This window comes from Entelurus aequoreus, linkage group LG06, assembly GCF_033978785.1.
Source record: "Entelurus aequoreus isolate RoL-2023_Sb linkage group LG06, RoL_Eaeq_v1.1, whole genome shotgun sequence".
In the NCBI taxonomy this organism is placed as follows: Eukaryota; Metazoa; Chordata; class Actinopteri; order Syngnathiformes; family Syngnathidae; genus Entelurus; species Entelurus aequoreus.
This window is the reverse complement of record NC_084736.1, coordinates 30,043,961-30,069,101: the sequence shown is the minus strand read 5'-3', so window position 1 is coordinate 30,069,101 and position 25,141 is coordinate 30,043,961. Positions and strand designations below refer to the sequence as shown.

The following is a 25,141-nucleotide window of genomic DNA, read 5'->3' as shown; positions in this document are numbered from 1 at the left end:
CTTCATAATTTGAGGGCTTCAGCGGAGAATATAAGAACACTTTCAATGCAACAAGGGTCGGACTGCCGCCATGGGTCTCCCCCGCAGGATGCGGCACCTGAGCGGCCACACAGCGGTGCCTTTCTCCTCCCGACAGCCGCAGCCTGGAGCACTCGTTCCATTGCGAGTTTGCACCGCACACATGCAACGTTTCAGTTCATGGACATCGGGGCAAAAGGAGGAAAAGGTAATTAGACATTATTTATTTCTAAATGATTGTTGAATCACACGAAATGTAAGACAACATGGCATTGTAGTGAGCTACAATGGTAACATGTCGAAATGTGAGTCACGTCGTGTTACGTCAGTAGCTAATCATATACTAATGATAATGGATTGCATTTATTTAGCGCTTATCGACTAGATAAGGGGTCCCAAAACTACGGCCCGCGGGCCGGTTACGGCCCTCCAAAGTCCAACATCCGGCCCGCTGGAAAAAAAAAAAAAAGTGTATTATTACTTTCAATCTGTCTTTTCTAATCCATTTTTTGGTGTCCCCTAGCCGCTCAGGCAAATCATATTGTCTACAAATGCATTTCCCTGTATGACGTATATTGTCTTAGCTGTTTTCATGTGATCTGATTGTTACATTCTTATTTCAGAGTCACCACACAGCTGCATGACCATTTCAACAAGGACGGAATAAACAACCTCTGGATTCATGGAACTTCTTTGCACACAAATATATTAATTGGAATATTTAATACATTTCTCATAAACATATTAAATATCTTTAATCTTGAAGATGATCCGTAAAACATCATCTATGCAACATTTTGACCAAAGAACCAGCATTACATGTTATTTAGACCACAAGGAAGTGTTTCACATTTAGAAAACAATTAAAATAATATGACTCCTTTAATGAAAAATATTTAAAAAATAGACCATTCATCGGCAGTGCACCTTATAATCTGGTGCGCCCTATGTTCCGGAAAATACGGAATGATCCGGATCAGGTCTGAAATTTAACAAGCTGTTTTCAATCCCATTACGGATATTTCCTGAAAGTTTCATGAAAATCCGCCGAAACCTTAATGAGTTGTGTTGCTAACTAACAAGCTAATTAGGAACAACCTACAGCAATGATTCCTTATGGTAAAAACTAAATCACCGCTGCGCTAAATCCACTTAAAATTCCTTCTAATTGAAAACAGAAGTGTCTGCTTTCTCTTTGTAACGAGACGTTGCGTACTCGCACACACTCTGCTGTTCATGATTTATGGATTTTAAGAAGCCTCCCTCTCCTTCTCGGTTACCTGCAAGGCGAGCTCGGCGGCGATAAAATAACTCAGAGTCACACACGTACACACAACACCGGGAGGGAATTGAACGAATACTTTGGAGAGACTGAGGAAGATTGATACGTTGCCTTAAGGTTCAGTCCTGGAGACATTGTTAATCAGCATATGTCATCACTCGATACGCTCATTAGGTCGTAATTATGAATACTCAACGTTTGTGCAGATGCATTAATGACATGTGAGATGATAACAATTTGTTTAGACTTGGAACAGTGCAGAACAGGACTATTCAACTAAATTGTTCCAAGGAACACATTTTAAGAAAGCTAAGGACCAGGACGACTGGACTTTCTATCAGTGTTAGTCTTATTTTGAAAACCCCTGGCAAAAATTGTGGAATAATCCAACTTGGGGGATATTCATTCTGTCGTTTCATGTATCAACTTTCCTTTTATTTTCGCTCAGTTTCATTCTGAAAGTATATGTTCCTGAGAATAAAACATATTCTGTTAGTGAAAGCACATTCTGACCAGGTCGCCGTGAACTGTATCTCTTCCTCCTTCTTTCTACTCCTTTAAAACTATCGACTCCTTCATTATATTTAAGCAGCCAGGTGCCTTCCACCAAGGTCTCCTTTCTTCTAACTGAAACCTGCTCTCCCCCCCTCCGAACTGAGCCTACTCCCTCACCCTCACGGACTGTATTCAGAGTATAATGAATGGCATACTGTATCTCTCACGCTGCACACATTCCTTTCACACCTGCTACAGATGTAAACTGTGCCTTTTTGAGATGCTCAAGCTTCTTAAATAAATCTAAGAAAGACAATTGTGTTTGACTACTTTATTGGAGAAAAAAAATTTAATCCACAGGAAACAGACAATTCAGATGACAAGTTTCCGGCTTTAAGAAACACTAAAATAAATCAAGAAAATAAATTATGGTAGTCAATACCAGTTTAATTTTTTGATCAAGCATAGTGAAATTGTGGACTTAAAACATTTTGAAGAAATAATTATGGACTCATCAAATACACACAAACAAAAAAAAACCCTCCCTTATTCCACTACTGCTTTGTTGCACCACCTCCGGCTTTTGTAAAAGCTTGCGGTCTGTGAGGCTTCAAGGACTTAACGAGTGACAAACAGAATTCCAACTTTCTTTGCAGTTTGGAGTTTTGTCGTCCGCCTTTTTCTTCCATTTCGCCACACATTTTAAAAAAGTATTTTGGATTGACATCATTGACCTCATTTATCTTTCTTCAAGGAAACTTCTTACACTTTTTGATCTATCAAGATGCATTATTGTGTAGAAAAATGATGTTGTCACTCCCAAACATCCTTTCCATGGATGGAGTTGGAGACAAACTAAACGTGTGCATTTACTGACGATGTAATGACAACCATCATTAGCTGACATGCGGCACAAATCATCAATGAGTTTGCAAATGTGCACGTTTTTTTCAGGCCGTCATCTTCATAAATCTCATTGGAAGCAAAAGCAAACAAATGTTGCAGCTTCATCACCTTGTCCAATGCAGATTCACCATTAATCACTGAATATGACTTTCATCCAGTCATCCATAGCCCACCATTGCTGTTCTTTAGCCCATCGGAACCTTTTTTTCATGTTTAAAGTTAAAGTTAAAGTACCAATGATTGTCACACACACACTAGATGTGGTGAAATGTGTCCTCTGCATTTGACCCATCCCCTTGTTCACCCCCTGGGAGGTGAGGGGAGCAGTGGGCAGCAGCGGTGCCGCGTCCGGGAATCTTTTTTGGTGATTTAACCCCCAATTCCAACCCTTGATGCTGAGTGCCAAGCAGGGAGAACATGTTCATGATGGCTTTTCTTTTTAATAACTTTGATAACTTTGTTTAAATTGACATCTCTCATGTTGGAGCCATGATTCATGTCAATCCACATGTTGCAACAGCTCCCCAAGGGGTGAACACTCCTTTTAACTGCAGACGAATGAACACATTTCATCTGATGCATGTGTTAGCTTTGGAAATGAACATTTACATGGTGAAACTAAAATATTTTTTCCTCAGAAATTAGTGATTCCTTATTTTTTTCACTCTGCTTGATCTAAATGCCTGCTCAGTGGCCTTGTGGTTAGAGTGTCCGCCCTGAAAATGGGTAGGTCGTCCTCCCTGCTTGGCACTCAGCATCAAACGTTGGAATTGGGGGTTAAAACCACCAAAACGATTCCTTTGCGCGGCCACCACTGCTGCTCACTGCTCCCCTCTCCTCTCAGGGGGTGGAACAATGGGATGGGATGCAGAGGGTGATTTAACCACATCTAGTGTGTGTGTGACTATCAGTGGTACTTTAACTTTAAAAATAAAATTGTTACTACCACAATTTATTGTCTTGATTTCCTTTACTGTTTCTTAAGGTTTTCCATCAAGCATGGAATCATAGTTTAATAACTTATAAACGCATGCTTACCTTAGCTAAAGCTAAATATTACTCAAATCTCATCCGCCTCAACAAAAACGATCCTAAATTTTTGTTTAGTACAGTAGCATCGCTAACCCAACAAGGGACTCCCCCCAGTAGCTCCACCCACTCGGCAGATGACTTTATGAATTTCTTTAATAAGAAAATTGAACTCATTAGAAAGGAGATTAAAGACAACGCATCCCAGCTACAACTGGGTTATATTAACACAGATACGACTGTATATACGACGGATACCGCCCTCCAAAATAGTCTCTCTCTTTTTGATGAAATAACATTAGAGGAATTATTACGGCGTGTAAGTGGGATAAAATAAACAACATGTTTACTTGACCCACTTCCTGGGAAACTTATCAAGAAGCTTTTTGAAATATTAGGTACATGAGTGTTAAATATTATAAACTTATCACTTTCCTACGGCACTGTTCCCCTAGCATTCAAAAAAGCGGTTATTCATCCTCTGCTCAAAAGACCTAACCTCGATCTTGACCTCATGGTAAACTACCGACCGGTGTCCCACCTTCCGTTTATTTCGAAAATCCTCGAAAAAATTGTTGCACAGCAGCTAAATGAACACTCAGTGTCTAACAATCTCTGCGAACCCTTTCAATCCGGTTTCAGGGAAAATCACTCTACGGAGACAAAGTCGCAAAAATGACTAATGATCTATTGCTAACGATGGATTCTGATGCGTCATCTATGTTGCTGCTTCTTGATCTTAGCGCTGCTTTCGATACCGTCGATCATAATATTTTATTAGAGCGTATCAAAACACGTGTTGGTATGTCAGACTTAGCCTTGTCTTGGTTTAACTCTTATCTTACTGACAGGATGCAGTGCGTCTCCCATAACAATGTGACCTCGGACTATGTCAAGGTAAGGTGCGGAGTTCCCCAGGGTTCGGTTCTTGGCCCTGCACTGTTTAGTACATACATGCTGCCGCTAGGCGACATCATACACAAATACGGTGTTAGCTTTCACTGTTATGCTGATGACACCCAACTCGACATGCCCCTAAAGCTGACCAACACGCCGGATTGTAGTCAGCTGGAGGCGTGTCTTAATGAAATTAAACAGTGGATGTGTGTGTGTGTGTTTGTGTGTGTGTGTGTTTTGTCTCGTCTTGTCTTGTCTCAAAGTAACAGTGGTACTATTGTATTGTTAGTGTACAGGAGCTTTTCTTGTTTTTGTTTGTATAGTATTGTTCTTGTATTATATTGTTTATGTTAAATGTGGAATGAGTGAGAGGGGTTGGGATATTATAAGCATCTGCTTTTCAAGCCTTGCATAAATGTCTGCCAAAATGTAAAAAAATTTTTAAAAAAGTGTTTTGTTGTACTGTGCAGGTTTGAAATAAATACTTCAATTCAATTCAATTCAATTCAATTACATTTAATTCAATTCAATTCAATGTCCGTGAATTTTTTGCAACTCAATGCCAAGAAAACGGAAATGCTGATTATCGGTTCTGCTAGACACCGACATCTATTTAGTAATACCACCTTAACATTTGACAACCAAACAATTACACAAGGCGACTCGGTAAAGAATCTGGGTATTATCTTCGACCCAACTCTCTCGTTTGAGTCACACATTAAGAGTGTTACTAAAACGGCATTCTTTCATCTCTGTGATATCGCTAAAATGTGTTCCATTTTGTCCACTAGCGACGCTGAGATCATTATTCATGCGTTCGTTACGTCTCGTCTCGATTACTGGAACGTATTATTTTTGGGTCTCCCTATGTCTAGCATTAAAAGATTACAGTTGGTACTAAATGCGGCTGCTAGACTTTTGACAAGAACAAGAAAGTTTGATCATATTACGCCTATACTGGCTCACCTGCACTGGCTTCCTGTGCACTTAAAATGTGACTTTAAGGTTTTACTACTTACGTATAAAATACTACACGGTCTAGCTCCAGCCTATCTTGCCGATTGTATTGTACCATATGTCCCGGCAAGAAATCTGCGTTCAAAGAACTCCGGCTTATTAGTGATTCCCAGAGCCCAAAAAAGGTCTGCGGGCCATAGAGCGTTTTCTATTCGGGCTCCAGTACTATGGAATGCCCTCCCGGTAACAGTTAGCGATGCTACCTCAGTAAAAACATTTAAGTCCCATCTTAAAACTCATTTGTATACTCTAGCCTTTAAATAGACCCCCTTTTAGACCAGTTGATCTGCCTTTTCTTTTATTTTCTCCTCTGCCCCCCTCTCCCTTGTGGAGGGGGAGTTACACAGGTCCGGTGGCCATGGATGAAGTGCTGGCTGTCCAGAGTCGGGACCCGGGGTGGACCTCTTGCCTGTGCATCAGTTGGGGACATCTCTCTTATCAATTTTCCAGGGGTTGCATATTCCTGAGAACCAGCAGTGAATATCGGATTTTCGTCTATTTATTTTGTCCAATTTACCGGAGCACTCTGCATAATTTTTTTTTTGTCCAAGATCATTTCCGTGACACTCTAGTGCAGTGTTTCAGGACTATAGGCCCATTGTTGGGCTACAAGCACCCCCAGAGGGCCACCAAAAAAAAAATAATCTGTTCCTCAACTGTGGTCTGTATGGGTTGGCAGCGGTGTTCAGTTGCAATACACTTTTCCACCACTTGTGGCAGTATTGACAATATCAAACAAACAGAAAAAGTCTGGAGCTAAAGTCATAAGGAAGTTTCCTAAGCGCAAAAAATATGACTAAAGTGCTGGAGCTGTATTTTCATTTGCACTTAGATTGTATTGAAAAGATATTAATTTTGTATTTAGTTTATCTATTTTAGCACAATATACTGTATTTTCCGGACTATAAAGGTATAAGCCCAACCTACTAAATATTTTGTCCATATATTAGCCGCACTGGACTATAAGTTGCAGATATATACGTTGTGAAATGACTTATATACAAACACTTATTTTTAAATGTTTATGTATATATATAATATATATATATATATATATATATATATATATATATATATATATATATATATATATATATATATATATATATATATATATATATATATATATATATATATATATATATATATATATATATATATATATATATATATATATATGTATATATATATATATATTTTCTTTTTTTTTCCCCAACGCTTGAACCTCTAAATCAGTGGTTCTCAAACTTGTTCGACCAAGTACCGCCTGTGAAAAACACTTAGCTCTCCATGAACTATAATGATCAACATTAAAACACAGTGGCGTAGTAGACCCAAGTATTTATTAAAAACAAAGCAGAGCTTGGATTTAACGAGTATATTTGATATTTTTGGCTACTGTTACATTACACACAGATTGAACCTTAACACTGTGTTGGAAAATGTAATTTATTGATTCTTTGGCGTACCACTATATATATATATATATATATATATATATATATATATATATATATATATATATATATATATATATATATATACTGTATATATATATATATATATATATATATATATATAAATATATATATATATATATATATATATATATATATATATATATATATATATATATATATATATATATATATATATATATATATATATATATATATATATATATATATATATATATATATATATACTGTATATATATATATATATATATATAAATATATATATATATATATATATATATATATATATATATATATATATATATATATATATATATATATATATATATATATATATATATATATATATATATATATACTGGTACGCCAAAGAATTCTTTGGCGTACCAAAGCTGTGGCTGACACATCAATGTTGAGCATCATCTTCCACATGGCGTACCACTATATATATATATATATACATATATATATATATATATATATATATATATATATATATATATATATATATATATATATATATATATATATATATATATATATATATATATATATATATATATATATATATATATATATATATATATATATGTATATATATATATATATATATATATATGTATATATATATATATATACTGGGGACATATATTTACTGAAAATGTAATTTATTGATTCTTTGGTGTACCACTATATATATATATATATATATATATATATATATATATATATATATATATATATATATATATATATATATATATATATATATATATATATATATATATATATATATATATATATATATATATATATGTAATTTATTGATTCTTTGGCGTACCACTATATATATATATATATATATATATATATATATATATATATATATATATATATATATATATATATATATATATATATATATATATATATATATATATATATATACATATATATATATATATATATATATATATATATATATATATACATATATATATATATATATATATATATATATATATATATATATATATATATATATATATATATATATATATATATATATATATATATATATATATATATATATATAGTGGTACGCCAAAGAATCAATAAATTACATTTTGCAACGCAGTGTTAAGGTTCAATCTGTGTGTAATGTAACAGTGGCCAAAAATATCAAATATACTCGTTAAATCCAAGCTCTGCCTTGTTTTTAATAAATACTTGGGTCTACTACGCCACTGTGTTTTAATGTTGATCAATATAGTTCATGGAGAGATAAGTGTTTTTCACAGGCGGTACTTGGTCGAACAAGTTTGAGAACCACTGATTTAGAGGTTCAAGTGTTGGGAAAAAAAAAAAGAAAAAATATATATACATATATATATATTGAACATGTTCCGCACCTGGGTCCCCCGGGACCAAATTTAAAAAGGAGCTCTCAAGGTTAAAAAATGTATAATAATAATTTAAATTGTTTTTTGTTTTTTTAAGTACAAAAAAACTAACAAAAACAAACAAACAGAAAAAAATATATATCTATATATTTTTTTATTTTTATATTAATTAATATTATATTGTATTGTTTTTTTAAATGAAAAATACCAAAAAGGCTCCCGCATGCTTTGACTTGATACATGTGCTGCAACTCTGCTTTAAAGTGTATGTGTAGGCGTGTGTGTGTGTGTGTGTGTGTGTGTGTGTGTGTGTGTGTGTGTGTGTGTGTGTGTGTGTGTGTGTGTGTGTGTGTGTGTGTGTGTGTGTGTGTGTGTGTGTGTGTGTGTGTGTGCGCGTGTCTCCCATATCTCTCCCACAGACCGTTGACGGTCTGACAACCTTTAATGGCCCGTGGCGCCGACCTCGCCCTGACCAATCATGTCTCTCAAATCCGGGCCATGAGGGCTCATTGGCTGAGTTCTCTCACCCAGACGGAGCCATCTGTGGCCCCTCATCACACAACCTGGGGCCAGCTGAGCATGCTGGGACTAAAGTAAGCTGGCTCCTGAACTGCAGTACTTGGTTCATAGGATTGGGCTGAAATTCTTCCTATTTGGACCCCCCACCCCCAAAAAAGGGGCTAAAAAAATGGGTGACTCTTTAAAATTCAACATTAGGAGGTGTCCCCATGTGTGTGTGTGTGTGTGTGTGTGTGTGTTTCCTGCCAGATTGCAAGCCAGACAGTGCTGGCAAGGCCTACAATATCCTCCACAGGCTCCTGCAGAGCGACAACAAGGTGAGAAGGAGACGAGGAACAGAAGGACCCATCAAGCAGCTCTTCAGTTTTTTGGAGCACAGCTACAGCAAGTCTCCATTTCTTCACGTCCTCACCGCCAAACCAACACAAACTCTCGTTCAACCTCTTTTCTCCCCACCACTCCCGCCCTGCCGCCGTCCTCTAAGCTCCGGCTGCTGTGTGCCGTTACTGCACCTCTCTCTGCTCCACCTCGACTGGCTGCAAACTTTGATAATCAGCCAAGAGGACATTGTTGAAAAGCAACACAGCATGGACCCAAACGCACAACTTTTGATATCGGGAACCGGGGCAAAAAAAAAAAAAAAAAGATCTTGCACATTTGAACGGCACTGGCGATGCAAACCGATGTTGCAAATTGTTTTCCAAAGCTCTATTTTCACCTCTTCCTAAAAAGTTTTCAGTCCACATTTTTTAAACGTTTTAGACCATTCCACCTTTAAAACATTCATCTTAGTTAAAACAACAAATATTTGTATTCCCAGTTTTCTGAAATTCTAGGAATTCGGAAATATCAATTCAAGTTCATTCTGTTACTACGTCAACATTTTTCAACCAATTCTAAAAATTCTAACACCGACCCTTTCGTATCATCTAGGACAATTGTGTTAGTATCAATATTTTCAAAAATTCCTGTTTTTTTCCCAAAATCCCCCAATTTCCATTCAAATGAATGGACGTATTCGTAGTTCTACAATGCCCCAAATTCTCACAATTTTTTGCCATTTTCATTTTGACCTTTCAACCATCCACACACCCTACTCTTTCGATATATCGAACACAAAACAAGTTTTCCCTTTCCCAAAACTCCTGGTTTTCCTAGAATTTCCAGGAATTATCACCCCATTGACAATGAATTGGCATTAAAAAAACGACTGCATATCTCACTCAATTTGAACTATTCCACCATCCACACACTCCACGTACTTTGGAAAATCCAACTACCATTTTCCAAGTTAAAAAAATTCCAGGAATTCCCAGAATTCCCCGTTTTCCAAAGCTCTATTTTCGCATCTTCCTAAAAAGTTTTCAGTCCACATTTTCCAAACATTTTTGACCATTCCACCTTCAAAACATTCATCCTAGTTAAAACAACAAATATTTGTATTCCCAGTTTTACGAAATTCCAGGAATTCGGAAATATCAATTCAAGTACATTCTGTTAGTACGTCAACATTTTTCAACCAATTCTAAAAATTCTAACACCGACCCATTCGTATCATCTAGGACAATTGTGCTAGTATCAATATTTTCAAAAATTCCTGTTTTTTCCCGAAATCCCCCAATTTCCATTCAAATGAATGGACGTATTCGTAGTTCTACAATGTCCCAAATTCTCACAATTTTTCGCCACCTTCATTTTGACCTTTCAACTATCTACACACCCTACTCTTTCGATATATCGAACACAAAAACACGTTTTCCCTTTTCCCAAACTCCTGGGATTTTCACCCCATTGACAATGAATGGGCATTATATATACTTATATATATATATATATATATATATATATATATATATATATATATATATATATATATATATATATATATATATATATATATATATATATATATATATATATATATTATATATATATATTATATATATATTATATATAGGGGCGGCGTGGCGAAGTTGGTAGAATGGCCGTGCCAGCAATCGGAGTTACTGGGGTTCAATCCCCACCTTCTACCATCCTAGTCATGTCCGTCGTGTCCTTGGGCAAGACACTTCACCCTTGCTCCTGATGGCTGCTAGTTAGCGCCTTGCATGGCAGCTCCCGCCATCAGTGTGTGAATGTGTGTGTGAATGGGTGAATGTGGAAATACTGTCAAAGCGCTTTGAGTACCCTGAAGGTAGAAAAGCGCTATACAAGTATAACCCATTTATTTATCATTTATTCTATATGTTCCACATTTCTCAACCGATTTGAACCGTTCCAACATCCACACACTCCACTCACCCTGGACATTCAAGCTTTTCAGTTCCACTCACGCATATTGGCGGTTCGCCGGCTTGCGCACATAAGGCATTCACACGCAATTCCTCGCGGAACTGCAAATTATAATTATTGTTCTTATGATTCATGCTTATTACAGTTGGTGTCCACTTACTTATGCAATGCGCTGGGCGGCAGCTTGCTGGTCTTTTCAATCTGGCCGTAACAAGACGTCCTGGCTTCGGGGATGTCGCCGTACTCATCCAACATGGCCGCCGCCGCCGACGTGATGATGCCCAGGCCGTCGCGCACGCGCGCCTCCAACGGGTAATCCCAGTCGTCGTACGAGACGGAAATCATCCCCGACGGGAACTCCTCCGGCGTTATCTCCGGGTTGCCGGTGGTCAGGGATGGCACGATCCAGATGTAGCCGAAGCCCGTGAGGCCCAGGGAGCGCGCCTCCTCCAGGATGTAGACGGCCTCGTCCTTGGAGCAGTAGAGCACCACCACGGGGGACTGGACCTTCTTCAGCATGATCTGGGAGCGGCTGTCTTCCTCCACCGCGTCCAGAACGATGATATTCTGCAGGTCCCAGCCCACGAAACTGCACAGGAGGACAAGACTGACGAGTTACTTCTGCAAAACCAAGCAATGATACCGCTCTTCAATTTAAAATAATGCACTGTGAAAACAATGACCACAGATTTTACCCTGAAAAACTGACAGCTCAGTCGCCAGAATGTTACCGTTAATAATACAAAACCAAAAAAACAGTGAAGTTGTCACGTTGTGTAAATGGTAAATAAAAACAGAATACAATGATTTGCAAATCATTTTCAACTTATATTCAATTGAATAGACTGCAAAGACAAGATATTTAATGTTCACACTGAGATTATTATTATTTTTTGCAAATAATCATTAACTTGGAATTTAATGGCAGCAACACATTGCATAAAAGTTGTCACAGGGGCATTTTTACCACTGTGTTACATGGCCTTTCCTTTTAATAACACTCAGTAAACGTTTGGGAACTGAGGAGACCAATTTTTGAAGGTTTTCAGGTGGAATTCTTTCCCATTCTTGCTTGATGTACAGCTTAAGTTGTTCAACAGTCCGGGGTCTCCGTTGTGGTATTTTAGGCTTCATAATGCACCACACATTTTCAATGGGAGACAGGTCTGCACTACAGGCAGGCCAGTCTAGTACCCACACTCTTTTACTATGAAGCCATGCTGTTTTAACACATGGTTTGGCATTGTCTTGTTGAAATAAGCAGGGGCGTCCATGATAACGTTGCTTGAATGGCAACATATGTTGCTCCAAAACCTGTATGTACCTTTCAGCATTAATGGTGTCTTCACAGATGTGTAAGTTACCCATGCCTTGGGCACTAATACACCCCCATAACATCACAGATGATGGCTTTTCAACTTTGCGCCTAGAACAGTCCGGATGGTTATTTTCCTCTTTGTTCCGGAGGACACGACTTCCACAAATTCCAAAAATAATTTGAAATGTGGACTCGTCAGACCACAGAACACTTTTCCACTTTGCATCAGTCCATCTTAGATGAGTTCGGGCCCAGGGAAGTCGGCTGCGTTTCTGGGTGTTGTTGATAAATGGCTTTGGCTTTGCATAGTAGAGTTTTAACTTGCTCTTACAGATGTAGCAACAAACTGTAGTCACTGACAGTGGTTTTCTGAAGAGTTCCTGATCCCACGTGGTGATATCCTTTACACACTGGTGTCGCTTTTTGATACAGTATTGCCTGAGGGATCGAAGGGCCGTAATATCATCGCTTACGTGCAGTGATTTGTATAGATTCTATGAACCTTTTGATGATATTACGGAGCGTAGAGTCCTAAATTCCTTGCAATATCTAGTTGAGAAATGTTGTTCTTAAACTGTTGGACAATTTGCTCACGCATTTGTTGACAAAGTGGTGACCCTCGCCCCAACCTTGTTTTTGAATGACTGAGCATTTCATGGAAGCTGCTTTTATACCCAATCATGGCACTCACCTGTTCCCAATTAGCCTGTTCACCTGTGGGATGTTCCAAATAGGTGTTTCATGAGCATTCCTCAACTTTTTCAGTCTTTTTTGGCACTTGTGACAGCTTTTTTGAAACATGTTGCAGGCATCAAATTCCAAATGATCTAATATTTGCAAAAAATACCAAAGTTTTCCAGTATGAACTCTAAGTATCTTGTCTTTGCAGTCTATTCAATTGAATATAAGTTGAAAAGCATTTGCAAATCATTGTATTCTGTTTTTATTTACCATTTACACAACGTGCCAACTTCACTGGTTTTGAGTTTTGTAATTACTGTGAATAATGTTTTCGTCCACAATCCAACATTATTTTCCACCGCCATGAGTACCATGTATCGTGCATTTTCGTAAATATGACGTAGTCCCACCCCCACGTCTCATGTGGACTCCTTAAAGAAACAAAACGTTGGTGTCCAGCTCAGCCTTGATTCACCGAGTTGACCGCTGGGTTTTATTTCCACTTGACATGATAAAAGTCCTCGGCTATTAAAGCCGTCTGCCGTGACCGAGCCGCAGTGATAGGTGGAACAATTACACGGGACATCGACATTTAATTAGTCAGGAAAATTGTCCCATCTTTAATAAATGATCTCCTTTAATTAGGAGGTAACTATTGACATTTTGATGCTAAAGTGAATGACAATTGAACTCACAGTGGAGACAGTTGTTACTTTCTTCTTACTGATTCATCACAATTGAGAAAGGTTTAAATAAATAGTTTATTGGGAGGTCTAAACATGACTTTTAGGTTTTATTTCATAACTGGTGAGCTCTGTTGTGCGCTGCAGTCATAAAATAAAAGTGTAAGTGACTGTTTTTTTTACTTGGCGTCCGTTTTGTCTATAATAATATAATAAACCCATGATAATTGATAAAGCATTTTAACAAGACGTTCTTTATTATTGTTAATATAAATCATCGTTACTAATACTACTACTACTATTATTATAATATTAATAATAACAAAAGTATTAATAATAATAATAATCATTAGTATTAGTATTATTATGATCATTATTACTATTATTATATGAATTACTTTGTAATTTATCAAACTGGACTCAGTAGGTCTTCTTAAGACAGTAAACACACAAAAAACAAACATTATAAATAAATTCTACAATAATTGAATTAGTGGACCGACCATTACTTAAACATAATAATAATAATAATAATGATAATATAAATCATTTTATATTATATAATAATGTATTATTATTTTACATTACAATACAATCATATAATAGAACTAATACAATTATTATCAAGACTACTACAAAAAACAACATTATAGCAACAATAAAAATGTAAATGATACCATAAGTAATATTATAAAAAAATATAATAATGGATATATATTATTATTGCTATTATTATTAATATTATTATTGTTATTGTTATTATTATTATTATTATTATAATTATTATTATTATTATTATAGGACAAATATGTAATTGATCAAACTGGACTCAGTAGGTCTTCTTAAGAAAGTAAACACACACAAAACAAACATAATTATGAATAAAGTCTACAATACTTAAGGCAAGGCAAGGCAACTTTATTTGTATAGCGCTTTTCATACACAAGGCAGACTCAAAGTGCTTCACAGACAACAAAGTGAAATGAAAGAAAATAAAAGCAAAATTAAAATGCAGACAATAAAAATAAAAACAGTGCAGACGTTAAAAGTTAAAAGATTAAAAGATTTAGCTGAAAGCTAAGGTGAACATAAAAGTCTTCAGTCTAGTTTTAAAAGTAGTGAGAGTTGGGGAGAGTCTGACATCTTCAGGAAGTTTATTCCAGCTATTTGTTGCATAGTGACTGAATGATGCTCTCCCTTGATTTGAGTTTACTCTTGGAACCGCTAACAGATTGGTCTCAGAAGATCTTAGTGATCTAGAGGGCTTATATAGTGGGAGCATATCAGTGATATACTTCGGCCCTAGACCATGTAGTGATTTATATGTGAGCAGGAGGATTTTGAAATCAATTCTCTGATGTACAGGGAGCCAATGTAAGGATTTAAGAATTGGTGTAATGTGCTCACATTTTTTGGTCTTTGTTAGAACTCTAGCAGCAGCGTTCTAAACTAGCTGTAGCTGCCTGACAGTTTTTTTGGGAAGACCGGCAAGGAGTCCATTATAATAGTCTAGCCTACTGGTAATAAAGGCAAGTACAAGTTTTTCTAAGTCTTGAGCTGACATGAGCCCTCTAAGTCTTTTTACATTTTTGAGGTGATAGTAGGCTGATTTTGTTACTGATTTGATGTGACTGTCGAAATGTAAATCAGAATCTAAAATAACCCCAAGATTTCTGGCTTTATTTGAGGTTTTTAGGGACAGTGATTGAAGGTGTTGGACGACTTTAAACCTTTCTTTTTTAGCACCAAAAACAATTATCTCAGTTTTATCTTCATTTAGTTGTAGGAAATGTTGGCACATCCAGTGTTTGACTTGCTCAATAAATCTATGGGGCGATAGTCATTTGGTGATAGCGCTACATAGATTTGGGTGTCATCGGCATAGCAATGATGGTCAATGTTATTATTTTGCATGATTTGTCCTAGTGGGAGCATATAGATGTTAAATAAAGTCGGCCCCAAGATTGAACCTTGGGGGACTCCACACGTTACGTTGGTTGGTTCTGATACAAAGTCACCAATGGAAACAAAATAGTTCCTATCTTAAATTAGTAGACCTAGTATTACTACTACTAATAATAATAATAATATCAATCATTTTTACAGTATATAATAATGTATTATTACTATACATTACAATACAAACAAATATTAAAATTATGATCAAGACTACTATGAACAACAACATTATAGTAACAATAACAATATTAATAATAATAATAATTAATAACCCACCCATCCATCCATCTTCTTCCGCTTATCCCAGGTCGGGTCGTGGGGGCAGCAGCCTAAGCAGGGAAGCCCAGACTTTCCTCTCCCCAGCTACTTCGTCCAGCTCTTCCAGGGGGATCCCGAGGCGTTCCCAGGCCAGCCGGGAGACATAGTCTTCCCAACGTGTCCTGGGTCTTCCCCATGGCCTCCTACCCGTCGGACGTGCCCTAAACACCTCCCTAGGGAGGCGTTCGGGTGGCATCCTGACCAGATGCCCGAACCACCTCATCTGGCTCCTCTCGATGTGGAGGAACAGCGGCTTTACTTTGAGCTCCCCCCGGATGGCAGAGCTTCTCACCCTATCTCAAAGGGAGAGCCCCGCCACCCGGCGGAGGAAACTCATTTCGGCCGCTTGTACCCGTGATCTTGTCCTTTCGGTCATAACCCAAAGCTCATGATCATAGGTGAGGATGGGAATGTAGATCGACCGGTAAACTGAGAGCTTTGCCTTCCGGCTCAACTCCTTCTTCACCACAACGGATCGATACAGCGTCCGCATTACTGAAGACGCCGCACCGATCCGCCTGTCGATCTCACGATCCCCTCTTCCCTCACTCGTGAACAAGACTCGGAGGTACTTGAACTCCTCCACTTGGGGCAGGGTCTCCTCCGCAACTCGGAGATGGCACTCCACCCTTTTCCGGGCGAGAACCATGGACTCGGACTTGGCGGTGCTGATTCTCATCCCAGTCACTTCACACTCGGCTGCGAGCCGATCCAGTGAGAGCTGAAGATCCTGGCCAGATGAAACCATCAGGACCACATAATTTGCAAAAAGCAGAGACCTAATCCTGCAGCCACCAAACCAGATCCCCTCAACGCCTTGACTGCGCCTAGAAATTCTGTCCATAAAAGTTATGAACAGAATCGGTGACAAAGGGCAGTCTTGGCGGAGTCCAACCCTCACTGGAAACGTGTCCGACTTACTGCCGGCAATGCGGACCAAACTCTGGCACTGATCACACAGGGAGCGGACCGCCACAATCAGACAGTCCGATACCCCATACTCTCTGATCACTCCCCACAGGACTTCCCGAGGGACACGGTCAAATGCCTTCTCCAAGTCCACAAAACACATGCAGACTGGTTGGGCAAACTCCCATGCACCCTCAAGGACCCTGCCGAGAGTATAGAGCTGGTCCACAGTTCCACGACCAGGACGAAAAAACCACACTATTCCTCCTGATTCCGAGTTTCGACTATCCGGTGTAGCCTCCTCTCCAGCACACCTGAATAGACCGTACCCGGAAGGCTGAGGAGTGTGATCCCACGATAGTTAGAACACACCCTCCGGTTCCCCTTCTTAAAGAGAGGAACCAACACCCCCGGTCTGCCAATCCAGAAGTACCGCCACCGATGTCCATGCGATGCTGCGTCAACCAAGACAGCCCCACAGCATCCAGAGCCTTAAGGAACTCCGGGCGGATCTCATCCACCCCCGAGGCCTTGCCACAGAGGAGCTTTTTAACTACCTCAGCAACCTCAGCCCCAGAAATAGGAGAGCCCACCACAAATGCCCCAGGCACTGCTTCCTTATAGGAAGACGTGTTGGTGGGATTGAGGAGGTCTTCGAAGTATTCCCTCCACCGATCCACAACATCCGCAGTCGAGGTCAGCAGAACACCATCCTCACCATACACTGTGTTGATAGTGCACTGCTTCCCCTTCCTGAGGCGGCGGATGGTGGTCCAGAATTGCTTCGAAGCCGTCCGGAAGTCGTTTTCCACGGCTTCCCCGAACTCCTCCCATGTCCCATAATTAATAACAATATTAATAATGCCATAAATAAAAAAATATAATGCATATATTATTATTGTTATTATTATCAATATCATTATTGGCATTGTTATTACTATTATCATTATTATTATTATCATCATCATTGTTGATATTATTATTTTCTTATTATATCTATCGTTATTATTATTATTATTATAATAATAATTATTAATATTAATGTAGGAAGAACATGTAATTGATCAAAATATACCCAGGAGGTATTCTTAAGACCGTAAACACACACAAAACATAAATAATATTATTAAACATTATAATAATGGATTTATTTTATTGTTATTTGTAATATTTTTAATATAATAATAATAATAATAATAATAATAATAATAATTATTATTATTATTATTATTATTATTATTATTATTATTATTAGTATTAATATTATTATTATTATAGGAAAAACATATAATTGATCAAAGTGAACTCAGTAGGTCTTCTTAAGACAGTAAACACAAAACAAACGTTATAAACAAATTATACAATACTTAAATTAGTAGACCTACTACTAAATGATAATAATAATAATAATAATAATTATTATTATAATAATATAAATCATTTTATATTACATCATATATTATTATTATACATTACAATAAGGGCAGCACGGTGGAAGAGGGGTTAGTGCGTCTGCCTCACAATACGAAGGTCCTGAGTAGTCGTGAGTTCAATCCCGGCCTCGGGATCTTTCTGTGTGGAGTTTGTATGTCCTCCCCGTGACTGCGTGGGTTCCCTCCGGGTACTCCGGCTTCCTCCCACCTCCAAAGACATGCACCTGGGGATAGGTTGATTGGCAACACTAAATTGGCCCTAATGTGTGAATGTGAGTGTGAATGTTGTCTGTTTATCTGTGTTGGCCCTGCGATGAGGTGGCGACTTGTCCAGGGTGTACCCCGCCTTCCGCCCGATTGTAGCTGAGATAGGCTCCAGCGCCCCCCGCGACCCCGAAGGGAATAAGCGGTAGAAAATGGATGGATGGATGGACATTACAATACTATCATATAATAGAAATATTAAAATTATTGTCAAGACTACTATGAACAACAACATTATAGTAACAATAACAATATTAATAATATCATAAATAATATTATCAAACATTATAATGGATACATTATTATTATTATTATTATTAATATCATTATTATTATTATTATTATTATTATTAATGTAAATGATCAAAATGGGTGCAGGAGATCGTCTTAAGACAGTAGACACAAAAAAGTATTAATTACTTTCTACAATACTTTAGTTAGTAGGTTCAATACTATTTACCATTAATAATAATAATAATAATAATGTAATTATTATTATTAGTATTATTATTATCATCATCATTATGCATTTATTTTCTACAATAAAATCGTACTAACAATAAAACAAAAATAAAACATTATACTAAATACAGCATTAATTATAATAATACATACAATATATTGTCTTAATGATTTATTATAATTACTATTATCATTATAGTTAATGTTATCATTGTTATTGTTCTTCGTATTACTAATAGTACTATAATTATTATTATTGGGAATAGTAGTAATAGTTTTAGGCCTACGTGGCTAAAGTATTGTAGAATTTAATTTGATTTAATATTAATTATATGTATTTTTGTTTTGTGGCTGACGGATTATTTATGTGGTCTTACCGTTTTAGGAAGACCTCCTGGATCTATTCTGAACGTCTGTTCAATTAAATTTTTTATGTCATGTCATAAACCAGGGCACAAAAACACACTTTATTGTAAAATGCAAAATAAAAAGAAAAAGCAAACAAAGAAAATAAAGCAAACGACGCGACCAAGCAGAGATTTAGTAAACACTAACCCTCAGCCGCCTGTAAAAACTGCTGAAGCATTCATTTGACTTTTGGCTAAATATTATGGGCTGCCGCGCCGTTGAGCACTTGACTGGAGCATCCGTCAAGATGAGCTAGCGCTGGAGGAGACGGCGGAGCTGCAGGACCACTAAAGCAAACTGTCGGCCTCACTCCCTGCGACTAAAGCCTTGTGGGCTGCTGGCTTCTAAAGCAACACCGGGGCAGGGAGATGAAACATTCGAGGCCAAACACTCGGAGTGGCAAGACGGTAAACAAGCACATTCACCGCCAGGGACGTCTGCTGTGACCATGACGGACGACATCACGGGCGAGGGGGCGATTATCACGAAAATAACAACACCCCCTTTTGAATAATGTTTAAGAGGTATATTTACCTTTTTAAATTATGTTGTTGCACACTGATTCTAAATGTGTGACACCTGTACACACTTTTCAACTTAGTGGTGAATTTTAAAGGACTTTGGTTAATTTTTTTAATTTTTTTTGTCGTGGTATCAAAAATCGTGAAAATTCACGGGTATCGGCCTCAACTACTGTAATTCTGTCCTCGTGACAACCCTGCTCCGTTCTTATTTGAATGAATGAATCTAAAGCTAACACTCCATAAGGCAGTAGTGTATAGTTTATGGTGGATGTTTAGATTTGTTGTTGCGCCCTAAAAAGTGTTAATTCTATAAGTATTGTACTTATTACGCACCAGCTGTTGGATTGTAACGCGCATCTTACTTGTAGTTTTTCTCAACACATTTGGAGGTGTTAACGTTGCCATGTAAAATCGCAAATGCTAATCAGTAGCATGTCAAAAGCAAAGTCAATGTATATTAGCATCAAGCTAGCACATTTTTGGAAAAGCGGAGCATTACTTTATTGACGTTGGAGCGTTTTTTTTTTAGTCAATTACTTTGTTGGCGTGGAACATTGGAAAAAAATCAGATTCGGTACCTATCCCGAGTCATCAGTTTTGGAGGATATTCATTCAGTTATTTTTATAGGTATCACAAATCGTGAAAATTCACAGGTATTGGTCTCAACTACTGAAATGCTGGCATTGTGACAACACTGCTCTGTGCTTATTTGAATGAATTAATCTAAAGCTAACACTCCATAAGGTAGTAGTGTATAGTTTATGGGGTTTTTTGTTTATTTTTGTTGCGCCCTAAAAAGTGTTAATACTGTAAGTATTATACTTATTGCACACCAGCTGTTTGATTGTAACGTGCATCTTACTTGTCATTTTTCTCAACACATTTGGAGGTGTTGAAATCGCCATGTAAAATCGCTGATGCTAATCAGTAACATGTCAATAGCAAAGCCAGTGTATATTAGCATCAAGGTAGCGCATTTTTGGAAAAGCGGAGCCTTACTTTATTGACGTTGGAGCGTGTTTTTTGAGTCAATTACTTTGTTGGCGTGGAACATTGGGAAAAATCCGATTTGGTACCTCATCAGTTTTGGAGGATATTCATTCAGTTATTTTTATAGGTATTAAAAAGTTTCTAAATTCACAGGTATCGGTCTTAACTACTGTAATTCTGGCATCGTGAAAACCCTGCTCAGTGCTTATTTGAATGAATGAATCTGAAACTAACACTCCGTAAGGCAGTAGTGTATAGTTTATGGTGTTTTTTTTGTTGCGCTCTAAGAAGTGTTAACACCGTAAGTATTGTACTTATTACGCACCAGGTGTTTGATTGTAACGCGCATCTTACTTGTAGTTTTTCTCAACATATTTGGAGGTGTTGAAATCGCCATGTAAAATCGCTAATGCTAATCAGTAGCATGTTAATAGCAAAGCCAATGTAAATTAGCATCAAGCTAGCGCATATTTGACGTTGGAGCGTATTTTTTGAGTCAATTACTTTGCCGGCATGGAACATTGGAAAAAAATCGGATTCGGTACCAATCCCGAGGCATCAGTTTTGGAAAATATTCATTCACTTGTTTTTCAGTTGTTTTTTTAATCAGAAAATATTACGATATAAAAGATGGCATATTTATATCACGAAAATAACAACTTCCCCTTTTGAATACTGTTTTGGAGTTATATTTACCTCTTTAAATTCTGTTGTTGCACTTTGATACTAATGTGTGAAACTTTTCAATTAAGAGGTGAATTTTAAAGGACTTCGGTTATTTTATTTGTTTATCGTGGTATCAAAAATCGTGAAAATTCATAAGTATCGGTCACAACTACTGTTGATCTGGCATCGTGACAACCCTGCTCAGTGATTATTTGAATGAATGAATCTAAAGCTAACACTCCATAAGGCAGTAGCGTATAGTTTATGGTGGGTTTTTTTAATTTTTGTTGCGCCCTAAAAAGTGTTAATACTATAAGTATTGTACTTATTACGCACCAGGTGTTTGATTGTAGCGTGCATCTTACTTGTAGTTTTTCTCAACACATTTGGAGGTGTTGAAATCGCCATGTAAAATTGCTAATGCTAATCAGTAGCATGTCAATAGCAAAGCCAATGTATGTTAGCATCCAGCTAGCGCATTTCTGGAAAAGCGGAGCCTTACTTTATTGACATTGGAGTCAATAAAGTGACACCTGAGTGACACACGGCTAGCAGTTAATTATGTGTCTCCATACAGAGTGCGGAGCCGCTCCACTATATAATCGCCTTCATTACAGCAAATAACTTAAGTATCATTATCAAGTAGGGTTATCACTGGAGGACAAGGATAAACATGTAAAGGATAAACTCCCAGAGCTAGCAAGCGAACAGGCCTGCTAGTAGCTAAGCTAGCCGAATTTTAACTAACCTTAACTAACACCAAGAGATAGTTTAGGACGTGTGGATGGAAGTGCGATACAGCAGAAGGTAAGCAGATATTAACAGTATACTAATAAGTAGATAAAAACGAGTTAGAGAGAGGATGATGTATCAACAACTGTTGGTGTGTTAGCATTGTCACAGTCAGTACACGATAGGGCTGGATGATGAAATGATATCAATGTGTGTCGCGATAGACACGTAATCGATGTCATTAAAAAATGTGTTGAATAAAACGTAAACATTTTTTTCTTCTTTGTCCAAAGAAAGGAATAATGTTTAAAAATCCAGGAAATACTTCATAGGACACAGGAGGACTTAATATTTATATTATAATAGTTTGTTTCCCTCCGCTTTAAACCATGGGGCTTATAAAATGGTGCGGCTTATTTAGGGATTTTTCTTCGTTGACGGCCATAATGCAAATGTTTCACTTTTTTTTAAACGCGCACATACACTAAAAAGTTGTGTTATTGTTTGTGATATGGCGCCATCTTTTGGTGCTGCAGTGGTTTTCTGTTGAGAGCTTTGAACCAGAAGTACGATTGCCGTTCCGTCTCCTAAGTTGTCCATAGCGTTTCTACACGTATGGCTAAATATTTCATCACTCCAAGCAATGTTGGTAAGATTTACAATATAACTAAAACTATTTTTACTTACTAAAGTGTTCCATGTGTGATGTCTGCAGGAGTTTTTTCATGCATATGTATACGTGCTATTGTGATGTAATCAAGCTAACGCAGTTAGCCTTAGCTAATATGCTAACACAATTACGAGTGTCTGTGTTAGTATTATTAACTTACAATGGCATTCTTTTTTTGTATTTTTTCAGTTTCACAAATTCCTAAATCCACCAAAACATCACCGTGGAGTTACTAAGTCTGTTTAGCTGATTGGAGAGCTAGCTTGCGCAGCTAGTGGGTCCACGACGATGACTTCTGTTTTGTTTGATCAACCGTTTTACTGCCGTGTTACAGACACTGTTTGGAAACAATTAAGGTATGTAAATAAACATTTACAGAATATTTCTGTGTAAATAACTCATTCCACAACGCATCTATCTGCAGTTTATAGTCCAGTGCGACTTATATGCGGAAACATATTGTTTTCTCCTAAAATATAGTGGGTGTGGCTTATATAGCTGTGCGCCCTACAGTAAAAATACAGTAGTTTAAATATTGTGTTGAAATTGTTACAATGTCAATAGCACTCACCGTAAATATATTGAAAAATGTAGAGTGAATGAACACATGGGTGTGAATGGGCAGCATAAAGCCTGATGGAAGATCACTACTGTAGTTATGACAGACGTCGTCAATGCAGCACTCACATATTGCTGTGAACATAAAGCTCAGTTTAGCTGCAGGCACAAATCCAGCATCAAGGACTCGATGCCGACTTTCCTCAGGCAGTTGTCTAATTTGCTTTACCTCCCAGCGCTTATTGTTTGACTTGCACAAGCCTGGCACACATGTAGCCCAGCCAATGTGTCCTCTGATTAACTGTTGAACTTTGGTGTGGAGTTGCAATTGTGTAAAACACCTTTTTGGTCATGTGCATGCTATTTTTTATTTTTTTGTAATTTAATCTTATTTTGTCAATTCCAGTGCAGAAGTATATGTGGTAACCTCGTCAAAAGGATCAATAATTCATACTTGCCAACCTTGAGACCTCCAAACTCGGGAGATTGGGGGGTGGGGTGGGGGGGAAATTCGGGGTTAAGGAGGAGGAGTATATTTATAGCTAGAATTCGCTTAAATTCAAGTATTTCTTATATATATATAAATATATATATATAAAAAAATACTTGACTTTCATTGAATTCTAGCTATACTGTATATAAATATGTATTTTATGAGGTGATGAAGTTACGTCTCTTTACTTCATACTTCAGAACCGACTCCCACACTTGCCGTCAGGGTGCGCAATACAACGTAAACCGTTGGCCAACCAAAAAGTTACTTTTTGGTTGGCCAACGGTTTACGTGAGCGGACGTGACGACAGGCTGTCCTCACTCAGGTCCGCACGGACCTGGAGGGGGCGTGCCTTGAGTCCGGCTGGAAATCGGGAAAAATTCGGGAGAATGGTTGTCCCGGGAGATTTTCGGGAGAGGCACTGAAATTCGGGAGTCTCCCGGAAAATTCGGGAGGGTTGGCAAGTATGCAATAGTTCGATACTAAGTCCATACCAACACAAGAAAAATTATAAATACCAGCCTTTTTCAGTGTGTATTTATATACAGTATTAGAGTAAATACTGTACATACATATATATATATATACAGTATACACATATATACATACATATATATGAATGTATATATACAAAACCCAAAACCAGTAAAGTTGGCACGTTGTGTAAATGGTAAATAAAAACAGAATACAATGATTTGCAAATCCTTTTCAACTTATATTCAATTGAATAGACGG

The 25,141-nt window shown here is 37.3% G+C and overlaps 1 protein-coding gene across 2 annotated transcripts in view; it reads right to left on the bottom strand.

Moving 5' to 3' along the window:
- Positions 1–25,141, bottom strand: part of grin2aa (glutamate receptor, ionotropic, N-methyl D-aspartate 2A, a) — a 485,324-nt gene that overhangs the window by 198,039 nt on the left and 262,144 nt on the right. For both annotated transcript variants that reach the window (XM_062050498.1, XM_062050497.1), the window contains one exon: positions 11,497–11,925. In XM_062050498.1, the coding sequence (XP_061906482.1) occupies positions 11,497–11,925 (429 nt within the window). The remainder of the gene's footprint in view (positions 1–11,496; positions 11,926–25,141) is intronic.